This window comes from Hemitrygon akajei, chromosome 10 (assembly GCF_048418815.1).
Source record: "Hemitrygon akajei chromosome 10, sHemAka1.3, whole genome shotgun sequence".
Lineage (NCBI taxonomy): Eukaryota > Metazoa > Chordata > Chondrichthyes > Myliobatiformes > Dasyatidae > Hemitrygon > Hemitrygon akajei.
In genome coordinates, this window is record NC_133133.1 from 164661359 (window position 1) to 164682630 (window position 21272).

Genomic DNA, 21272 nt, shown 5'->3' on the forward strand with positions numbered 1-21272 from the left:
TCAAATATACAGAGCAGCGTCAATAACTCCGTGCCTCCATCCAAATAATTAAGGATAATAAAAGTAAGGTTTAGGAAAAGTCAGTTTAGCTCATATGAAAATGTTGAATAAATGGTCTCCAAGTTTCTTCAAATTTAATTGAAGGGTCAAAGACAACACTTATAATTTTTTCTAAACTCAAATAAGAAATAGCTTGAGAAAACCACTGAAATATGGTTGGAAGATTAATTTCTTTCCAATTCAATAGGATAGATCTTCTAGCCATTAACGTAACGAATGCAATCATCCGCTGAGCTGAGGGGGATAAACAACTATTATCCACCATTGGTAAACCAAAAATTGCAGTAATAGGATGCAGTTGCAATTTAATATTCAGAACTTTTGAAATAATACCAAAAATATCTTTCCAATAATTTTGCAAGCAGGGGCAAGACCAAAACATGTGAGTCAATGAAGCAACTTCAGAATGACATCTGTCACAGGTTGGATTAATATAAGAATAAAATCGAGCAAGTTTATCCTTAGACATATGAACCCTATGTACAACCTTAAATTGTATTAGGGCATGTTTAGCACAAATAGAAGAAGAATTGACTAATTGTAAAAATTTTTCCCACTGCTCAGTGGGTATAAGACAATGAAGTTCTTTTTCCCATTCCTTCTTAATTTTTCCTGATACTTCTGGCTGTGTTTTCATGATCATATTATAAATGATGGCCACTAAACTCTTCTGGCAAGGATTCAGAGCTAAAATTTTTTCCATAATGTCCATTGGACATAATTTCGGAAAAAACTGTAACATGTTATTCAAGAAATTTCTAACTTGCAAGTATCTAAAAAAATGAGTTTTAGGCAAATTATATTTATTAGATAGCTGTTCAAAGGACATAAAACTATTGTCTAAAAAAAATCACGAAAACATGTTATACCTTTTGTTTTCCATAATACAAAGGCTTGATCCATAAAAGAGGGCCGAAAAAAAAGTTAGATATAATAGGGCTTGATAAGATAAACTTATTCAAGTCAAAGAATTTATGAAATTGAAACCATATTCGTAATGTATGTTTAACTATAGGATTGTTTATTTGTTTATTCAATTTAGATAAAGCAAAAGGAAGCAAAGATCCTAAAATAAAAAAAAATGAGAAGTCTTGTACAGATTTACATTCCAAATTTACCCATTGTGGGCAAGATACTATAATCGATTCTTGTGTCTAAAATATTAAATATCGAATATTAACTGCCAAATAGTAAAACCTCAGGTTTGGCAAAGCCAAACCACCCTCCTTCTTAGGCTTCTGTAAATATTTTTTACTTAATCTAGGATTTTTATTCTGCCCTCCAATGACTTAGTGCTGATATGAAGATTAGAGCCTTTTAGAAACAGTTTTTCCCTGTTTATGCTATGAGGTATTTTAAATATCTGAAATAGCTTAATAGATCATCTGGTAATCTCTTATAGTCAAGTATAAGACAGAGCAAATCTAATAACTTAACTCTCTGAACCAGTATGATGCTGATGTTTCAATTTTGCCCCTCCTCCAAAGTTAGTAAATCCCTTTTGATGAAGAGTGCACAGAACTGATTGCAGTATTCCAAAAGGGCTTCAGGCAAAATTGATATAACTGTACCTTAACTTCCATCCCATTGTATTCCAGCCCCTTGAGACAGAATGCCACTTTCCATTCCTATGGTTTAGAAAATACTTTATCTTTCTTAGGATGAAAAGCAGATGATCTCAGATATATGCCTACACTCTCTTGTCCAGAGTTTTGGCCAGCATTTGAATTTATTAATGTTATTTATCCATCAAATTTAGTTCTTTGCTTTTACACAATATTTGTAAAGTAATTTGTGCAGTAACTTGTAAAGTAATATTTATGAAGTAACTTGGCATTATTAGAAAACTTGGTAATAAATACTGTACATTTTATACCTGTGATTGCACTCAAAATTAATTCATTGGTCATGAATGGAGTATTTTGTGTATTTAATATACACATTAGAATAATAATAAGATCTTAAACTCTCTGCATCTTCATGATATATATGATACCATTTAAGAGCAAATCAGTATGACAAAATTACTTTGTCTAATTATCTTTACTGATACTGATCTGTTTGTGAAATAAAAGTAGAGCACAAGCAGCAAAATGAGTAAGTTATCTAATGCAACAAGACTTTTCCATGAGGATATAACTAAAATAATGTTACAACTTTATTTTGTATGTTTGCATATTGTACAGAACATACCACTTTGACAAGCTAATGCCAGGTACCACCTACTCCATAACTATCGAGACAACAAGTGTAACAAAGAAGAGCCATCCCATAACAATTAGTATAACAACAGGTGAGTTTCAGTTTCAAAAGTAAAAATACTTAATAATTAGTCTGTATTGTTAGAACTTTACACTGAGCTGTTTTGCACATAAGAGTTATATGATCAAATGCTGAATGTTAAATCCCGAAGGAAACATCTGAACTTCTTAAACTGTAATTTTACTGCCTTTAATTTTCTAAAGAGCCAAAGTTATTAAATAAGGTTATGACTTGGTTAATCCTCCAATTTCCAAAGTCAGAATAATGTGCAGGATTTTGTTTGTTTGTTTGTTTATTAATTAATTTATTTGTTTGTTGAGATATTGTGTAGAATAGGCTGTTCCAGTTCTTCAGGCCATGCCAACCAGCAATTCCCAATTTCATCCTAGCTTAATCATGGGACAATCTACAATGACCAGTTAACCTACTAGCCATTATGTCTTTAGGCTGTGGCAGGAAACTGGAGCACCTGAAGGAAACCCACACGATCACGGGGTGGGAATTGTACCCAGGTTGCTGGTACTGTAAAGCATTATGCTAACCGCTGTGCTGCTCTGTATCAACCTAATCACTGCAGATTTAGTTTTCTGTTCTACCTCCACCTGTCAGGCTGAAACACTGGTGTAAGAGGCCTAGATGGTTGATCATTATTGTAAAGGAGAGGAAGGGATAGATGGGTAATAACAAGCCAGTCCATCCAACATCGATGGTGGATTTATTCTCAGAAACAATCCAGACTCTGATTCAGAAAGACAGACTAGGTTTTGTCAGAATTAAATTATGGAGGGGGAGTTCAAAAAATTACTTGATTTTTTTTTTGGGAGTGAGCTTTTACCACTAATCACATGGTCATATATTTGGGGTGGAGACCATAGGTATCCGGCAACAACGGAATAAGAAAGCAGGAAAATCATGATGGTCATTGAAATGAATTCCGTACCGATGTTTTTACAGCATTCCCACCAGCAAAGAGTGAAAGAAGAAAGAAATCACCTAAAAATGTAAAAAAAAAGGGATTTGAGCATTGCTCAGGAACCAACAATACTTTGTACCTGGCCCCTAGGTTTATCCTAGCCATATCTGCCACATCTTAAACCGTCCCGTTCATCTGAATGAGATCACATGACTTCATTAATGTTTGACTAGGTTTTAGATTTTTTTCACTATTTTCAAGTTAATTAACAGTGGCTTAATATAGTTAGATAAATTTATTTTTTGATTTTTTTTAAAGCATCTAAGTTAATTTTAACTTTGTCCTTCAGGATATATTAAAAATGGTGAAATAGGCCTTTGTTGGGAGAAATGGTCATTGACCCATCAGGATGGTTGGGAGCCATCCAGATGCCTGGTTGTAATCCACTCCCACTTTACTTGCGTTGTGGCTAAAGCCATTGAGAGCTGTTTGGCACAAATGGCGTGTAGCCATGAGCAGGGTGCGAAACTAGCAGTGGGTTATGATCTAGCTCAGTGCTGATTTCGAAGAAGACCCTGGATCTGTAATGAGGAATGGGTGCCAAGCAATTAAATGTTTGATTTGTGTTTCTAGTGCTTACTTGAACTTTCTTATAGCCAAATATTTATACAGACAAGATTTGTATATTATCCTGTAAGGTTTTGTATGTATTTCCTAGTTCCTGAGCCTCCTATGGACCTGCAGTTTGTTGTACAGGATGAAAATTCTGCATACTTATTTTGGAAGCCTCCAAGAGGTGATTTTGATAATTTTGAGGTAAATGAAGCTTTGATTTTAATTTAGACCATAAGACGATAAAACATAGGAACAGAATTAGGCCATTTGCTCCGCCTTTACTGTAGCCTCTCTACTTCCTCAAACCTACCTGCCCCTCCACCTATCTTCATATTGTCTACAAATTTTACAACAAAGCAATCAATTCCATCATCCAAATCATTGCCGTATAATGTAAAAAAGATTGGTCCCAACACAGACCCTTGTGAAACACCTCTAGTCACCGACAACCAGCCAGAAAAGGCTCCCTTTATTCCCAGTCCTGGCAATTTCTGTAATTTCTACTTAACTACTTAATTAACTACTTAAGAGGACAGCTGTTTACTAAGTAGGGCTCTAATTTTTATGTTTGATTCTGGAAATTTAATGTTGCTTGACTCAGTGAGAGCAAATGATCTTCAGTGGAAATGAAGCTATATTTTAATATTTAATGAACAAGCGTCATTATGTGGCTCATCTAACAATGTGGTCTAACACTAGCTAGATTGAGTTCCTTATCATTCAAAATTAATTATCGAACAATATGTTTCTTTAGTCATTTTGGAATGTGTCATAATAATTGAACAGGTGCTTTGCAGATGAATTTGAAGAGTAAAATCTAAATTGAATAATTGTGGCTATGTCTCCAATCAAATTTAATTTATCATTATATTTATAAACTGTTCACAAATTATTTTCATTTTGGTTTTATCTTGCTCTAATCAGATTTTGTTTCATAACTGAATCTCTTAATCTGGTAATTTATCATAACAGCAATTGATTATCATCAATTGGGGTTTGATGTTCGTGTTGCCGTTTGGTGCAATTTGTTTTTTTTTTGCCGTGGGGTGGGGAGGTTGATGATCATGTTGCCGTTCGTGAGATTTGTTTTTATTTGTGTGGGGGGTGGGAGGGGGTTTGAGGTTTCTCTTTGAACAACATCCATGGTTTCCTTTGTTTCATGGCTATATGGAGAAGACGAATCTCAGAGTTGTATATTGCATTTAAATGAACCGTTGAATCTTTTCATAACCGGATGTGAATAGGATATTTATGTGCCATCTGCTGTAGAGTGGCTTAGAAGACTTCACAGCAAGAAAAAAAAGCATTGAGTCTCCAATATCTCTATTTTTGATTTTTTGCCTATGGGGTAAATAAATTTGTCAGCACTATACAATTAATATCATGCTTTCAGGCTGTATGCTAAGTATTTACATGATAGATTTTTAATGAAGCAGGAAAGTTAACATATTTACTTTTTTAGAAATACAGTGTATTCCAGTTAATTGGGACCTGTACCTTTTGGTCCAATTAAACAGCTGGCCCGATCAGCTGAGGTGTCATGGAAATTGTCAAAAAGGTATAAAAATACAAATGACCATTTAACTGAGTAACAAATTATGTATTTAAATGCAATACAAAACAAATTAGAACACTACCAATGCTACTACAGTACTATAACACTGTTTATTGGTTCTAATAGTTATTGACGGCAGAATTCATCCTGTTTGATTGACTGTAAATGAACAGAATCACCACATTCACCTAGTGAATATAATGGACTGCCTTCATACTACGCTTTTAATGATTGCATCTTCTAAATCCTCATTTTCATTGTAACATTCAAGATGATTGTCATTAACTTCAAGTTCTTCTTAGTTCCTAACTTGCTGAAGTAATGAAATCATTTCATTTTCACTCATGGCCATTTCTGGCACCTCCAAGCTTGAAAGCTTGAAATTGCAGTGAGCAGAACATCTCTGAATTGTCTTACTGCTAATTTCTTGTCAACTATCAGTGACAAAAATCTTTGCATTTTGAACTGAAACATATGCAACTGATGTTATTTAAAAATGTTCGATCTAAGTATTGTCTAATGGCTGCACAGGTGCATGATGCTAACGCTAGTTAGAAACTGTTCAGCAACAGTCTGCTCTCCCAGTTAAGTGGTAAATAAATGAAGGGATCACATCTATTTTCTTAATTAGATTTTGTCCCAACTAAGCAGCTCTTTCAATTAACCAATAGCCCAGTTAATCAGAATCCACTGTACTGTCCACTTTCAATTGACAGATTACACCTAGCATGTTCATAAATAAGGCAAAATTACCAATGGCATACAGCAGCTAAAACTAAGTATTGCTAACAAAATTGTACTTTTATTTTTCTACACAGTTATGGTATAATATTCCAGGGACCAATGAAACAACGTATAGAACAACTTTACGTGGCAATAATTTCAGGATCAAAGATCTAATTCCAGGAGTAGAATATGTTTTCCAAATAAAAACGGTTAAAGGCATGGATGTGAGTGAAGTGATTGAGAAGAGGTTAAAAACAAGTAAGAGCCTGGAATGTTATTTTTTAATCTCCTCTTTCCTCAAATCAGATTTCAACGATGGTGTTTCTGTTAGATTTTTTTTCATGCCTGTCCTTAAAGTTTAGAGAAGCTCCAGAAACTTTGTAAAGAATTTCTACTAAAATTAAAACTTGATTCAAGAGAAGACCATCGTGCAAAAAACTAAACTTTCACACCTGATATTCTAAATCAATTTACAACCAATGAGATTCTTTCAAAGTAATTTTGGAGGACCAGGTGCAGCCACAGAGTTAAGATATATCGGAACTCTTGGGTAGGCAAAGCGTTATGAAAGACAAAGAATTCCTCAAGGATGATTGATTTGATTTTCCATTTGCACACAACTTATAAACGTTGACATTTTCACTTGCTTGGATCATCTTAGCACACAGCCAGCAAAGTGATCAGTGACGAAGGGCAGTTTTTTTCCCGCAGTTTTGTGAAGACCTATTTATCAAAACAGATTAAAATCATATACCTTTCCTTGTTCAGGTAAGGGAACCGTTGCCAGAATATCAAGAGTGGATGTGTTTTCGTGCTGAGACATCATGTCTCCCTCCCCATTCTCCTCCTTCAGCTCCTTGTGGTGGTCTGCATGCCGATAGATACACCAGCTACGTTGCATTCCAATGGAAATGCAAAACGAATGGTCTGTGCAGAAGTCTTTGTCATTAGAGACCTTTAACACTTTAACACTGCCACAATATTCCCTGTAGTGCTTTTCAACTTGCTGTTAGTTATTTACTTAAGCCCCATCATCCCCACTGGGGCACACCCCACTGGCAGTAGCTTGCCAGAGTCCTTTGATCTGGGCTAGTCTACCAAGTTGTCTCCAGGTATAGCCCATCTTCTTGGCTTATCCTTCCTCTCCCAGGGATAAAGCCTTTGGGGTTTCTGTTGGCATTTCTGTAGCACCGTGTTTTTACAAGGTGGGGTTACTGGTCCCATGACCAGCCCTCCTCCTCTCACAGCTGGGCTTGGGACCTTCCATGCCAGAGTTATTTTCAATTTGAGGCAACTAAAAAAAAAGTGTGCACTTTGTTGAATTATGCAAATAGAACGATTCTCAGGAAAATAATCGATAATAGTTGATAGATTTCCAATGGGCTCACAATGGTTAAACAATTGACATTAATGTGTCCAGTTTCTAGCTGACAATTTTCAGTTTGATTCTGAATGTAGTTTTCAATTCTATGATCTAACTTTGCACTTGTTCCTCCTTGGTATCATTTTTTGCCATATATTTTGTATCTTATCCTCATTATTATCCTCTCTATCCTCTCTTCCTGGGACATTTAATGAAAAATCCTAAAAAATCATTTTCTAAAATCATTTTCAATTATCTATAAATAATGCAAAATAAAAAAAGTCAATGTGCTTGCCCTGAGGTTGGTGAATAGGGAGATGACATCCTTGCCTACCTCAGTCAGGCACAAAATACAGGAGGCGAGAGGTTAACAAGTCATTGGTGAGACCACACTTGGAGTACTGTGCACACATCTGGTTGCCTAGCTATGGAAAGAATGTCTTAAGCCAGTAAGTGTGCAGAAAAGATTCATGAGGATGTTACTGGGACTGGAGAGGCTAGATAGGCTGGGGTATTTATTTCCCTTTGAGCAAAGAAGGTGGTGACCTTATAGTGGCATTAAAAAATCATAAGGTGCATAGATCTGGTAGATGGTCAGTCACAGGGTAGGGAAGTTTAAACCCAGAGAACACTGATATAAGGTGAAAGGGGATAGATTTAATAGATACCTGAGAAGAAACTTTTTCATACAGCGTGGAGGGTATATGGAATGAGCTGCAAGAGGAAGCTGTAGAAATGGGTACAGTTACAATTTTTAAAATACTTTTAGATAGGTACGGTAGATGGATAGAAAACACTCATAGAGTTACTGGCCAAATGTATTGTCTTGGTCAGCAGGTATGTATGAATTGGGCCCGTGGCCCAATTCCCAGGTTGTATTACTCTATGACATTTTATGACTTTAAAATGGGAGTTAAAATACGTTGAGCAACACATACAAAATGCTGGAGGAACTCAGCAGGTCAGGCAGCATCTATGGAAATGAATAAACAGTCAATGTTTTAGGCTGAGACCCTTCTTCAGGACTGAGAAGGAAGGGAGAAGACGCCAGAATAAGTCCTTACCCCGGGAGGGTAAGGAGGTTAGCTGGAAGGTGAAAGGTGAAGCCAGGAAGGAGGGAAAAGTCAAGGGCTGCAAAGAAGGAATCTGATAGGAGAGGACAGTGGACAATAGGAGAAAGGGAAGAAGGAGGAGACCCAGGGGAAAGTAATAGGCAGGTGAGAAGAGGCAAAAGGTCAGAGTGGGGAGTAGACGGGGGTGGAATTTGTTTACTGGATGGAGAAATCGATATTCATGCCTCCAGGTTGGAGACTACCCAGATAGAATATAAGATGTTGCTCTTCCACCCTGAGGATAGTCTTATCTTGGCACAAGTGCAGGCCCTGGATCATATTGTGGTCTGATTTTCATCAGCCATCTAACACTGCTTTATCTAATGAGTCCAATTAATCTCGACTGAGCAACAGTGCAATAAATTGATTAATATTTTTTCCACTATAGTACTATTGCTTAATTTTCATTGAAGCTTATGACAAAAATTTCCATTTATTTCAAGAACCTGAAAAACCTCAAATGTTGGAAGTTTCAAATATTTTCGCCAGAGGATTTACTTTACGCTGGAGAGCACCTATTGGAAATAGTGGTAATTACAAAGTGGAACTCATTCCAGACCACGGGTTTGTTAATATCACAAACCTGGGGAACGGCAGCTTCAAGGTATAACTTTCATGATGCCTATCACAATTAGTGCTTCTTAAAATTCTTCCATAGTTGTGTGTATATCCATGTTTTGAGGTAGAACTGCACCAGGTCTACTGAAAATAAGATTATTTTTGCTTCATGTAGTTTTGCTAATTTTGGGTAAGTGTGTAGGATAATGCCCAAGATTTACTTTGTTCTAAATATCCAGCTAGTCATGAATAGTGTAACACAGTGTAATGGTGATATTCAGTACAATGAGATCAATTACATACCTGGCTAGCAAGTTCCTTAAATATTTAATAACATGACTCGTATCACAACCTGATCGACAGAGCACAGCCGAATTTGTCCGACTAAGGTGAAATGTAAAATGCAATAATGACGAAACTGCTCATTTTATCTTTCACTGCATTCATATTTGGATCTGCGAAGACAAAGGTACTTTTTCTGTAAAATCATAACTGTTTCATAGTTAGTGATTTATTTGTACTATACATAAGTTGGTCAACTGTCTACTGAAACTGAGAACAACCCTAAGGAGAAAGCAGTCGCAAGTGAATGAATTAAAATTGATCTTAGGAAATTAGATAGAAATGGTTACCAATATAAGCTTAGTAAGAACGAGTATTTATTGGAATTTCATATCAATTGTATCTCATATTTTGTTTTTGTATCATTCATTCTAGGCTGATGTTTTTGATGCTACCCCAGGTATAAAGTACACTGCCACGGTCTCCTCGGTCTCTTCATCATTCAGCAAGTCTGTCAGCAGATCGTTTACGACAAATGAAACTTGTAAGTGAACTTGTGATGTTCAATAACTTGGGCCAAATGGTACATCCTTCAGCTGATTTTAAGTGAAGTTAAAAGTATGTTTTGCAAAGATTTAAGAAACAACAGCTGTGTAAGTATTTTGAGTATTTACGTGAATTCAGCTTATAGAAGTGATAATAATGTCTGGAGAGCAATTGGTTTTAAAGCAGTTTTAATATGTTCTGTTTGTGAAAGGTAGTGAGCCAGATATTCTGTTACATAGCGGAAGGGTTCTTGATGTTCCATGATAGAAGTTTGCAGAAACCTAATTGCGAAGTTCAAGAAGGTACCTGGTTGCCAGTGGCTTATTTCCTTATGTTAGATGCTCTGAAGTCTCTTTTGGTCAGGGTTGACCTTGGATGTTGGTTCCTAGTTGTCTAAATTTGCAAAGCCAGGGCAGTTCAATATGGAGAGCAAGCTGTTGCTGATGTAGCAGGCTCCCCCTCTCACACATCTGGTGAATGCAAAGATATGGCAGAGACCGATACAGTTTGGCACCAGCAGCATCGCAGGAGTTGCCACTCTGCATTGAACTCAATGTAGGACTGCCTTAGGGACTCCAGCTCCAGATTTTTCCCTCGGGGTTTACTCCTGAAGCCTCCCCATGAGTGGGTGTAGCAGCTGGGCAGTGCAGGCTTGAGATCAGAGTTTTCCTTCTCCTAGATAAGCTGCCAATCATGGCTTATGAGCCCCATCTGCCCAAAGCAACTGGTTTGAAGGCGCCAGCAACGTGCCTGTGTGCCTTTTACTGTCGGTAGAAATGGTTCTGGTGGTCTTAGTAGCGAGGCCAAATGTGAAAGCGAGGAGCTGGACTTGGTCATCAGAGGCTATCGGAGGTAATCATCACTGTGAGCATTTAATAGGTAGTGGAAGCTCATCGCTACTGCTTCCCCCAGCTATAACAACCTTAAGGAGCCAAATACTTTTTGCTGGCCCTCCCATAATGTTGGGAATATGTGCATGGAGGCCACTGGACATGTGTGTTGATGTCAAACTCCATGCAGGACCTGACTTTTGCAAAATTGTACTGTGAAGGTGAGGTCCAACTTGGGCACAGGCATCACGCAATTAAGTAGTGGTCTGCATAGGTATTCTTGTATTTGAAGGTTGAACTCCAAACCTCTGCTGATTTATTTACTGAATGAGACAAACAAAGGTCAACGTGACATCTGAACCATAACACCCTCAACAATAATGACCTGTGGTGAGACCTGGACCACTTTCTGTTTCTCAGAAACTGCCTCTCAATAAAGGCAGACATAAACGATGAATTTACCATTGTTGCAGTGTGAAGGATTCACTGAATACCTGTGCCAACTGCTTGGCTGAGATGTTCGACCATATTTCCAGTCTCTCCTGCTGTAGTTGGAGGTTCCCACCTGCTTCAAAAGGGCAATAATCTGACCAGTGTCCAAGAAGAGAAGAGTGAGCTGCCTCAATGAAAATCAGCCAGTGGCACTCGTGTCTACTATGATGAAGTGCTTGGAGAGGTTGATCCTGGCCAGAATTAACTCCACCTTAAGCAAGTACCTGGACCCACTGAAATTTGCCTATTGCCATAATAGGTCTGCAGTAGATGCAATCACATTGGCCCTCCATTTGGCCTTGATCACCTGGACAATAGTAATGTTTATGTCCGGATGCTGTTTATTGATTACAGCTCAATGCTGAACACCATCATACTCTCAGTACTAATTAATAAGCTCCCCTGTCTGCAACTCTATTCTTGACTTGCTCATTGGGAAACCACTGCTAGTGTGGATTAGAAATAACATCTCCTTCTCACTGACAATCAACATTGGCCCACCTCAAGGATATGTGCTTTGCCCACTGCTTTACTCTCTCTACACCCACAACCGTGTGGATAGATAGCTCAAATGCCATCTATAAATTTGCCGATGACCCAACTGTTGTTGGCAGAATTTCAGATGATGACGAGGAGGCATACAGGAATGAGATAAATCATCTGGTTGAGTGGTGTTGCAACAACAACCTTGCACTCATCATCAGTAAGATCAAGGAATTGATTGTGATGTTCAGGAAAAAGAAGTTGAAGGAGCACACATCAGGCCTCATCAAGAGACCTGCAGTGGAAAGTAGAGTAGTTTCAAGTTCCTGAACATTGACATCTGTGAAGAGCTATCCTGGTCCCAATATATTGATGCAATTCCAAAGAATTGAAAAGACAGTGACTATATTTCATTTGGAGTTTGAGGAGATATGGTATGTCATTAAAGACACTCACAAATTATACACATTACTGTAGAGAACATTCTGACTGGTTACATCACCATCTGGTAACAAAGAGCTACTGCACAGTATTGGAAACACCTGTAGAAAGTTGGAAACTTAGCCATTTCTATCATGGGCACTATCCTCCCCATCATCAAGGACATCTTCAAGAGACGATGCCTCAGAAAAGGTGGCATCCATCATTAAGGACCCCCATCACCCTGGACAGGCCCTCTTCTCATTGCTACCATCAGGGAGGAGGTGCAGGAGTCTGAAGACACACACTCTCAACGTCTTAGGAACAGCTTCTTCCCCTCTGCCATCAGATCATTAGATTTCTCAACAGATATGAAGCTGGGTACAGTACATTTCCTCACTATTTTTATGTCTCTTTTTGCACTATTTATGGGCGGTGTGTTTGTGTACTATTCCCTCAATCTCAAATTCTCTACCAGAGGCCTGGGAGTTTGAGGGTTCAGCACAGTATCCTTGTTTTTCCTAGTGGTGCATTCTTAGACCAAAAGATGATAAGACATAGGAGCAGAATTAGGCCATTCAGCCCATCGAGTCTGCTCTGCCATTTCATCATGACTGATCCCAGATCCCATTCAACCCCATACACCTGCCCTCTCACCGTATCCCTTGATACCCCGACCAATCAGAAATCTATCAACTTTCGCTTTAAATATACCCATGGACTTGGCCTCCACCACAATTTGTGTAGAGTATTCCATAGATTCACCATTCTGACTAAAAAAACAAAAAATCCTCCTTACTTCTGTTCTAAAAGATTGCCCCTCAATTTTGAGGCTGTGCGCTCTAGTTCTGGATACCCCCACCAGAGGGAATATCCTCTCCACGTCCACCTTATCTAGACCTTTCAACATACGGTCTTTCAATGAGATCTCCCCTACCTTCTTCTAAATTCCAGTGAGTACAGGCCCAAAGTGGCCAAACGCTCCTCATAGGTTAACCCCTTCATTCCTGGAATCATCCTTATGAACCTCCTCTGGACTGTCTCCAATGGCAATACATCCCTTCGGAGATATGGGGCCCAAAACTGTTGACAAAACTCTAAGTGTGGCCTGATTAGTGTCTTACAAAGCTTCAGTGTTTCTATTCCTCTTGAAATAAATGCCAACATTGCATTTGCCTTCTTTACCACAGACTCAACTGTGAATTAATCTTCTGGGAGTCTTGCACGAGGACTCCAATGTCCCATTGTACCTCTGATGTTTGAATTTTCTCCTCATTTAGATAATAGTCTGCACTATTGTTCCTTTTACCAAAATGCATTATCATGTATTTCCTGACACTGCATTCCATCTGCCACTATTTTGCTCATCTTTCCAATTTGCCTAAGTCTTGCTGCAATCACATTACTTCCTCAGCACTACCTGCCCCTCCAGCTATCTTCATATCATCTGCAAACTTTGCCAAAAAGCCACCAATTCCACTATCTAAATCACTGACAAACAATGTGAAAAGTAGCGAATCCAGTGGTGATCCCTGTGGAACACCATTAGTTACTGGCAGCCAACCAGAAAAGTCCCCTTTTATTCCCACTCACTGCCTCCTGCCTGCCAGGCAGGAATTCCTCTTAACTATGCCAGTATATTTCATGTAACGCCACGGGATTTTACCTTGTTAAGTAGCCTCATGTGAGGCACTTTATTAAATGCCTTCTGAAAATCTAAGTAAATGACATCCACTGCCTCTCCTTTGTCCACCCTGCTTGTTACTTCCTCAAAGAATTCTACCACATTCATCAGGAAAGATTTCCCTTTACAGAATCCATGCTGACTTTGACTTATTTTATCATTGGCCTCCAAGTACCCCAAAACCTCATCCTTACTAATGGACTCCAACACTTCCCCAACCACTGAAGTTAGGCTAACTGGCCTATAATTTCCTCTCCTTTGTCTTCCTCCCTTCTTAAAAACTGGAGTGACATTTGCAATTTTCCAGGGACTATGCTAGAGTCAAATGAATCTTGAAAGATCATGACCAATGCATCCATTATCTCTTCAGCAATCTCTTTCAGGACTCTGAGTTGTAGTCCATCTGGTCCAGATGACTTATACATCTTATGACCTTCCAGTTTACCTAGAACTTTTTCCTTTGTAATAGCAGTGGCACTCATTCCTGCTCCCTAACACTCATGGACTTCTGGCATACAGCTAGAGTCTTCCACAGTCTGCTCCTATATCTTACAGTCTTGTGATAAAGACTAGACCAAGATCTTAGATATTGTTCCCAGGATTGTGGAGCCGCTCTCCCAATCCAGGTGTCACAGTCCCAAGTGCTCCTCTCACCACCGGAATTATTCTGGCTTTAACCTTCCACATCCTTTCTACCTGCTTTTTCAAGTCCTGGTATTTCTTCAGCTTCTCATATTCCTTCTTCCTGATGTTACTGTCATTCAGGATTGCTACATCTATTACTATTGCTTTCATCTGTTCCTTGTATGGTATTACTAAGACTGTTTGATTAGCCGGTACCTGCTCATCAATCTGTATTTGGAAGTCCCACAGGATCTTAGCTCTGTCAGTCTCCAGTACCTTCTAAGGTGTTTCCTATTTGGACCTGGGAATGTCCAATCCATATTCAGCGCAGATTTTCATTACACAATTCCTGCAACTTGGTTGTGCCATTCAGAGTATGCTGTTCCTGCCCGCATCTTGCACCCTGCTGGTATATGCTGGAGGCTTTCAACGGATTCTTGCACAGTCTGCATCTTGGGTCTTGTCTGGTGTGATAGACCCCTGTTTCTATTGCTCTTGTGCTCAGCGCCTGTTCTTGTGCATTCAGGAGTAGTGCCTTTGTGCTGTCCCTCTGCCCTGTCATTTCCAGCCATTGGTAGGACTTTCTTATGTCAGCCTCCTCTGATATCTGGTGATGCTACATCTGTGCAGTGGTTTGTCCCACCATGGCCTCTGGTCCTCTGGCTCTGCTTCCGTTTCCATGTCCCCTGCCTGCTGTCTGAGGTATTCTCCTTGCGGGTTATCCTTAGGGCCCATCTTCCTGACAAACTCATCGATGTTTCACATTTCTTCCAGGACTGTGGCCTTGACACTTCCAAGTCCCCGTCCTCCTTTATTCCAGAGGGTGTACAGTCGCTCGAGGTTGAACTTTGGGTGGAATCCTCATGTATTGTTCGTAGTTTCTGGTTGTTGATGTTAGCGGCTTCCAGTTCGTTCCTTGGTCAGAACACTATTGTGACTCACCCTACCAGTCATCAGATAGCAAACAATCTGCAGATGCTGGAAATTCAAACAACACACACAAAATGCTGGTGGAACACAGCAGGCTTACCCCATCCCTGACATATTCAGTTTTTTTTCTCTCTCTCTCTGCCTATTGCCCTGCCTGTTCTCCATCTCCCTCTGGTGCTCCCCCCTCCCCCTTTCTTTCTCCCGAGGCCTCCCGTCCTATGATCCTTTCCCTTCTCCAGCTCTGTATCACTTTCACCAATCATCTTTCCAGCTCTTAGCTTCATCCCACCCCTTCGGTCTTCTCCTATCATTACACATTTCCCCTCCCCCCAATACTTTCAAATCTCTTAGTATCTCTCCTTTCAGTTATTCCTGACGAAGGGTCTTGGCCCGAAACGTCGACAGTGCTTCTCCTTATAGATGCTGCCTGGCCTGCTGTGTTCCACCAGCATTTTGTGTGTGTTGTTAGTCATCAGATATATATATCAAACCTCAAGGTAATGTTCAATGTAAATATTATTATCAAAGTACTGTGCATATATATGTCACCATATACAACCCTGAGATTCTTTTTCCTGTGGGCATACTCAGCAAATCTATAGAATAGTAACTATAACAGGATCAGTGAAAGATCAACCAGAGTGCAGCCAGACAACAAACTGTGCAAATGCAAATATATATAAATAGCAATAAATAATGACAACATGATTATAACAAGATAAAGAGTTCTTAAAGTGAGATCATTGGTTGTGTAATATCTCAATGGATGGGCAAATGAGTGTATTTATGCCCTTTGTTCAAGAGCCTGATGGTTGAGGGGTAGTAATTGTTCCTGAGCCTGGTGGTGTGAGTCCTGGGTCTCTTGTACCTTCTATCTGATGTCAGCAGTGAGAAAAGGGCACAGCCTGGGTGGTGAAGATCTATGGTGATGGATGCTGCCATATATATTTCTTATCGTAATTTATAGTTTTTAAATTATTTGTGTGCATTGTACTGCTACCACTTAACAACAAATTTCACAACATATACCAGTAATATTAAACCTGATTCTGTTTCTGATTTATCCCTGTGTAACCTAAAGCCATCTGAAGAAAAGAGTGTTTGGAAGTCGAGATGTTAAACACAACTCAAAGCTCACAGTTTACCAAGCGACAATGATCCTGCCTGCCTTTCTGATTTTGAGACATGGACTACCTGCTGCAGGCACCCCAGAACAACGGAGAGACAGAATCAATGTTATTTCTTCAAAATCCTCCAAATACATTGGCAGGATATGCAAACCTATACAGCATCCTCTCCCACATCACAACCGCTGCATGGGATCCTAATTATACTCATTTAACCCTGAGAGGCTGTATTGCTAGCATTCCTGACATCAATCTCCTAAACCAAACACTCTATTCCAAGCTCCATCAGGACAAGAGATTATCAGGTGGACCGAGGAGCCAATTCAAGAATATTTTCAAAGTTTCTTGTAAAAGAATAACATTTAAACCAACTGATGAGAATCCCTTTCCCATAACCGTTTCAAATTCAGGATGGCAACGAGAACCTCAAGCCCACTTGTTGGGGCCATTCAGAAGGCCAGTTTAAATGATAGTAGCAACACAGTATCATCCACCCCCCACTATCTTGACTGAACAGCATCTTCTGCTGCATCTGTGACAGAGTCTGTGCATTCCATATTAGCAGCATCAACCACCTCGGAACCAAGAGACATAGAATAGGAAGAAGTCATTGTCAAATGAGGAACTGCCTAAGAAAAAGCATTAAATGTTGGAACATATACTGTAAATAGCTTTAGGTAGCAACTGAAAGATCTTGAATAATCTTGACTATGTAATATAATTTTATTGTTTTAAAATATATGTGGTACACATAAGGAATTTACAACATGATACTTTCTCTAAGCAGTAATTATAGCTTAGTAAAGTATTAAACACTCACTTAGACCCATACAAGTTAATGTGATATTTTCTAGCTCTTTTGCAGTGAGACCAATTCACAAATACTTTTAAGGTCCCATCAATTCAACTGATTGAAGTCTAACAAAAGATAAAAGAATTGGAGCGAGGAACAATGAGAGGGGACTTGATAGAGTTCTACAAGATTATGAGAGGCATAGATAGGGTGGATAGTCAGTACCTGTTTTCCAGGGCGCCAATAGCAAACCCCAGAGGGTATATGTACAAAATTAAGGGAGGGACGTTTAGGGGAGACATCAGGGGTAAGTTTTTTACACAAAGGGTTGTGAGTGCCTGGAATGACTTGCCAGTGATGGTGATGGAGGTTAAAACATTAGGGTTATTTAAGAACCTCTTGGACAGGCACATGGATAAAAGAAAAATAGAGGGTTATGGGATAGGGTGGGTTTAGTACTTTTAAGGATTATATGGGTCGGCACAACATGGAAGGCTGAAGAGCCTGTACTGTGCTGTAGTGTTCTATGGTTCTGTTAATTACTTGGAAAGTTTTGTGCAAACTAATGGTTAACTAAGGCAGTAGGGTCATTGTTGAAAGCTTCTGGCCATGTTTGTATGTTACTTCTAAATATTGTCTGCAATTCTTATTTGTACTTATTGTAACCTTGGGAATGCACAATGCATTGTGGGGTGGGAATGAGCTTAGAACTTCTAATTTAATCTGATTTTCATATTAATGGAACCAATACCAAAATAGATACCCCAAATTTTGTGATATTGAGCCACTTGTCTTAAAAAAAAATCACTGTCATGAATTTATCCCTTTAAGAAGATGTACATGATTAATTGGGCAGAAGCAGTATTATTAATGGACTTACGGGAACTCAGTCTCTCCACGGCCTGCAAAGGAGATGGGGAATACAGGTCTTAGGCAGGGGAACTGTGGCAATTTTATCAGAGGGAGGAAAAAGTTGGTGAGGAAGTTAACGTTGTTCTGGAGTTCCCTATGACATATGGAGACTCTGGTTATGGCAAGGGTGACCAAAAGAAGCACAACACTTTGAGTTAACATAAACCATAAGAATAAATGTGTGGATGCCTTCATCTGTCCTCAGGACTTCTAGTGTTGCATTTTAAAAACATTAAAGTTAACTTTGTTAGGGACATGGGTGGTAGGATATGTATATATGAATATAATGTTCAAGCATGACTCACTGCCGCATTGAGCCCCAAAAACAAAGGTCATAAGTAACACTCTTTGCTGATGCCATTATATGCTTGAAATAAGATAGGTAAGAAACACCAGCGTTTGAGTGAATTATAGGAAATGCCCAGCCTAATTTCCCAATGGAGACAGCAGATTTTTTCCCCCCTAATTCATGTAACAACACCTCAAGCAGTAACATACACTTTGAAGTAGCAATGTATCTATTTTGCATTTTATGAATAAAAATGAAGGCCAAATATCACAACGCAAGATTCTGTGGGGTTCCAAAGGTGACAGTGATGTGCAGCTTCCGCTGATTAAAAGTAGCAGGGTGTTGAAAAGGCATTTTCTTAGTTCCACGGTTTAAAGTTTTCAAACAGAACAAATTGCAAAGGAATCAGTTGTACACGGTCACTCAGAGATACAGGTTCAGGTTTAATTTATTTATTACATGTACATTGAAACAAACTGTGAACAGATGCCCTTTGTCACCTGTGTGCAAAGCAGAGGCCTAAACTGCGGATGTCCTTCATCACCTGTATACACTGCTGGACTTCGAAAGCAGAACACAGCAAGGCTACCTCTAATTTTTTTTTTACAGATGTTCTGCTCTGAGCAGAAAATTTTTACGTGGCCTGAAAACTGGGCGGCACTTTAAATGTATATTTTTGTAATATGCATGCTATGAATATTTAAAATGCTAAAAATCACATACTTCTGATTTTATTTATTAAATGAAATACAGTACACCCAGAGAAAACTTTTCATGTTTCATAAACTGTATCTCATCTGTCTATATTCCATCTAAGCAGCAACAAAGGCTGTGTGCCCGGGCGTATTTTAGTTACTGTGTGGCCTCACACCTGCACAGTTTAGAGGGAACAGTGGATTGCAGAGTGGAAGCCTCGACTCTGGCCTGACCTCTAACACGTCTCTGCCCCTAATTCCTAACCAATCCCCTAACCCACTTGTGGTGAACTATATATACCTCTCCGGACATGCCCCCTGCTGACTGCTCCTGTGGCCCCTCCCACTGACCGTGGCTCCTCCCACAGACCCCGGTATAAAGGCGATTGAGGCCTGAGCCCGGCCCTCAGTCTCCAGGATGTAGTATGGTGGTCAACTACTGCTTGTTCTTTCTTCCAGTCAATAAAAGCCGATATCTCGCCTTCACGTCTCAGAGAGAGTTATTGATGGTGCATCACCCCTCCCTCTCTGCCCCCTAAACCATCCCTACAAACCTAAGTAACATCTAAGTCTGAGGCATGATCTCAACCGGGGACTTGGCTCAACGCCACCTTGACTGGAAGATGTTGTGAGTGTGATCTAAGTCACTGGATGGAAAGACTCTGAAGCTGGTGATTTAGAGATCTTCATTCATCACGACAAGCAGGCATTCTTCTGGAGACCCTCTTGGTAGAAGGATAAAGACAGCAAATAGAAAGCAGACTTTGTGACAGGGATCAATATCTAATTTGTAAATTTGCCTACCTTTCCAATAATAGACACTGGGCAAATAGCCTCACTATTTAAAAAGTGTGTAGGAGTTAAGTGAAAGGTTACTGAGGTGAAGGAGAATTTAATTACCAAACACTGAATTTAGAGAAATGAAAGGTGTTCTCTTGAAATATTCAAAATGCTTATGAAGCTTGACCAGGTAGATGAGGAATTGATCTTTGTCCTGTCTCAGTGTCCAAATAAGGAACTATTCATTCAAGACAGAGAAATGCTTTGCTCAGAAGATAATGCAATTTTGGAATTCTCTGTTGAAGAGAATGATGGAGGATGTGTTATGTCCAAGACAGAGATCAATAGATTTTTAGATATTAAGGGAATCTGGGAATGTAAGATTAGTGAAGGGAAGTGGTGCCGAGATATTGATTGAGGAGCCAACTATTTCTTATGTCCTTACATGCAGAAGCTGATGTCAAGGACTTGATTGATTTTCCAGAAGCAGTGCAACAGATATATAGTTGGAAGAGGTCAAGTCTGGACTTTTGAGGGACAGTCCCAAATGATGCATATACAGAAGGATAAGTAATTGGACAAATCAGAATGGAACCAGATGATGACAGTGGAGAAGCATTGGAGAAAATGGCAAAGCTGCAAGTAGGTGGAGAAGGACAGGAAAGACAAGATTTCTTCACCTAACACAAGTACTATTAGTAACTAAGAACAGACTTACTTTAGCTTGCCTTATGCAGTAAGAGGAACTGTGGAGACATAGAAGGATCATAAGCTGCAAGAACAAAGTTTTATTGTTGTCCTTGTGAAGTATCTTGGCCTGAAGCGTTGACTGTTTATTCCCATCCATAGATGCTGCCTGACCTGCTGAGCTCCTCCAGCACATTGTGTGTATCGCTCTACTTTTACAGCATCTGCCGTACCTCTTGTGTCTAAAGTTTTATTAATGCTGTCTTAATATATTTATTTGTTACTGCCATATAAAAGGTTCCATTTACACGGACCTGTCATAGTCTAAAAACACAAGAATTTCTGACTGCTGGCTTAATTTATGTGTTGCCTTGCCACTGGGATGCTTTGAAAGAGCGAATGCACCAGAAATGTGGAATAATTGCATCTAATATCATATTCATCCTTATTCCTATACTGTTCTTTTTCACAAAGTATGTTATATACTTCATCATTCAACAAAGTATAGCAATGAAGTATCTCAGTCTGATAAGA

The 21272-nt window shown here is 39.2% G+C and overlaps 1 protein-coding gene across 1 annotated transcript in view; it reads left to right on the forward strand.

The window, feature by feature from the left end:
- ptprq (protein tyrosine phosphatase receptor type Q) overlaps window positions 1-21272 on the forward strand; it is a 167236-nt gene that overhangs the window by 30088 nt on the left and 115876 nt on the right. Inside the window, exons 15-19 of the mRNA XM_073059606.1 lie at window positions 2247-2353; window positions 3954-4051; window positions 6224-6389; window positions 9050-9210; window positions 9882-9990. Coding sequence (XP_072915707.1) covers window positions 2247-2353; window positions 3954-4051; window positions 6224-6389; window positions 9050-9210; window positions 9882-9990 — 641 coding nt within the window. The remainder of the gene's footprint in view (window positions 1-2246; window positions 2354-3953; window positions 4052-6223; window positions 6390-9049; window positions 9211-9881; window positions 9991-21272) is intronic.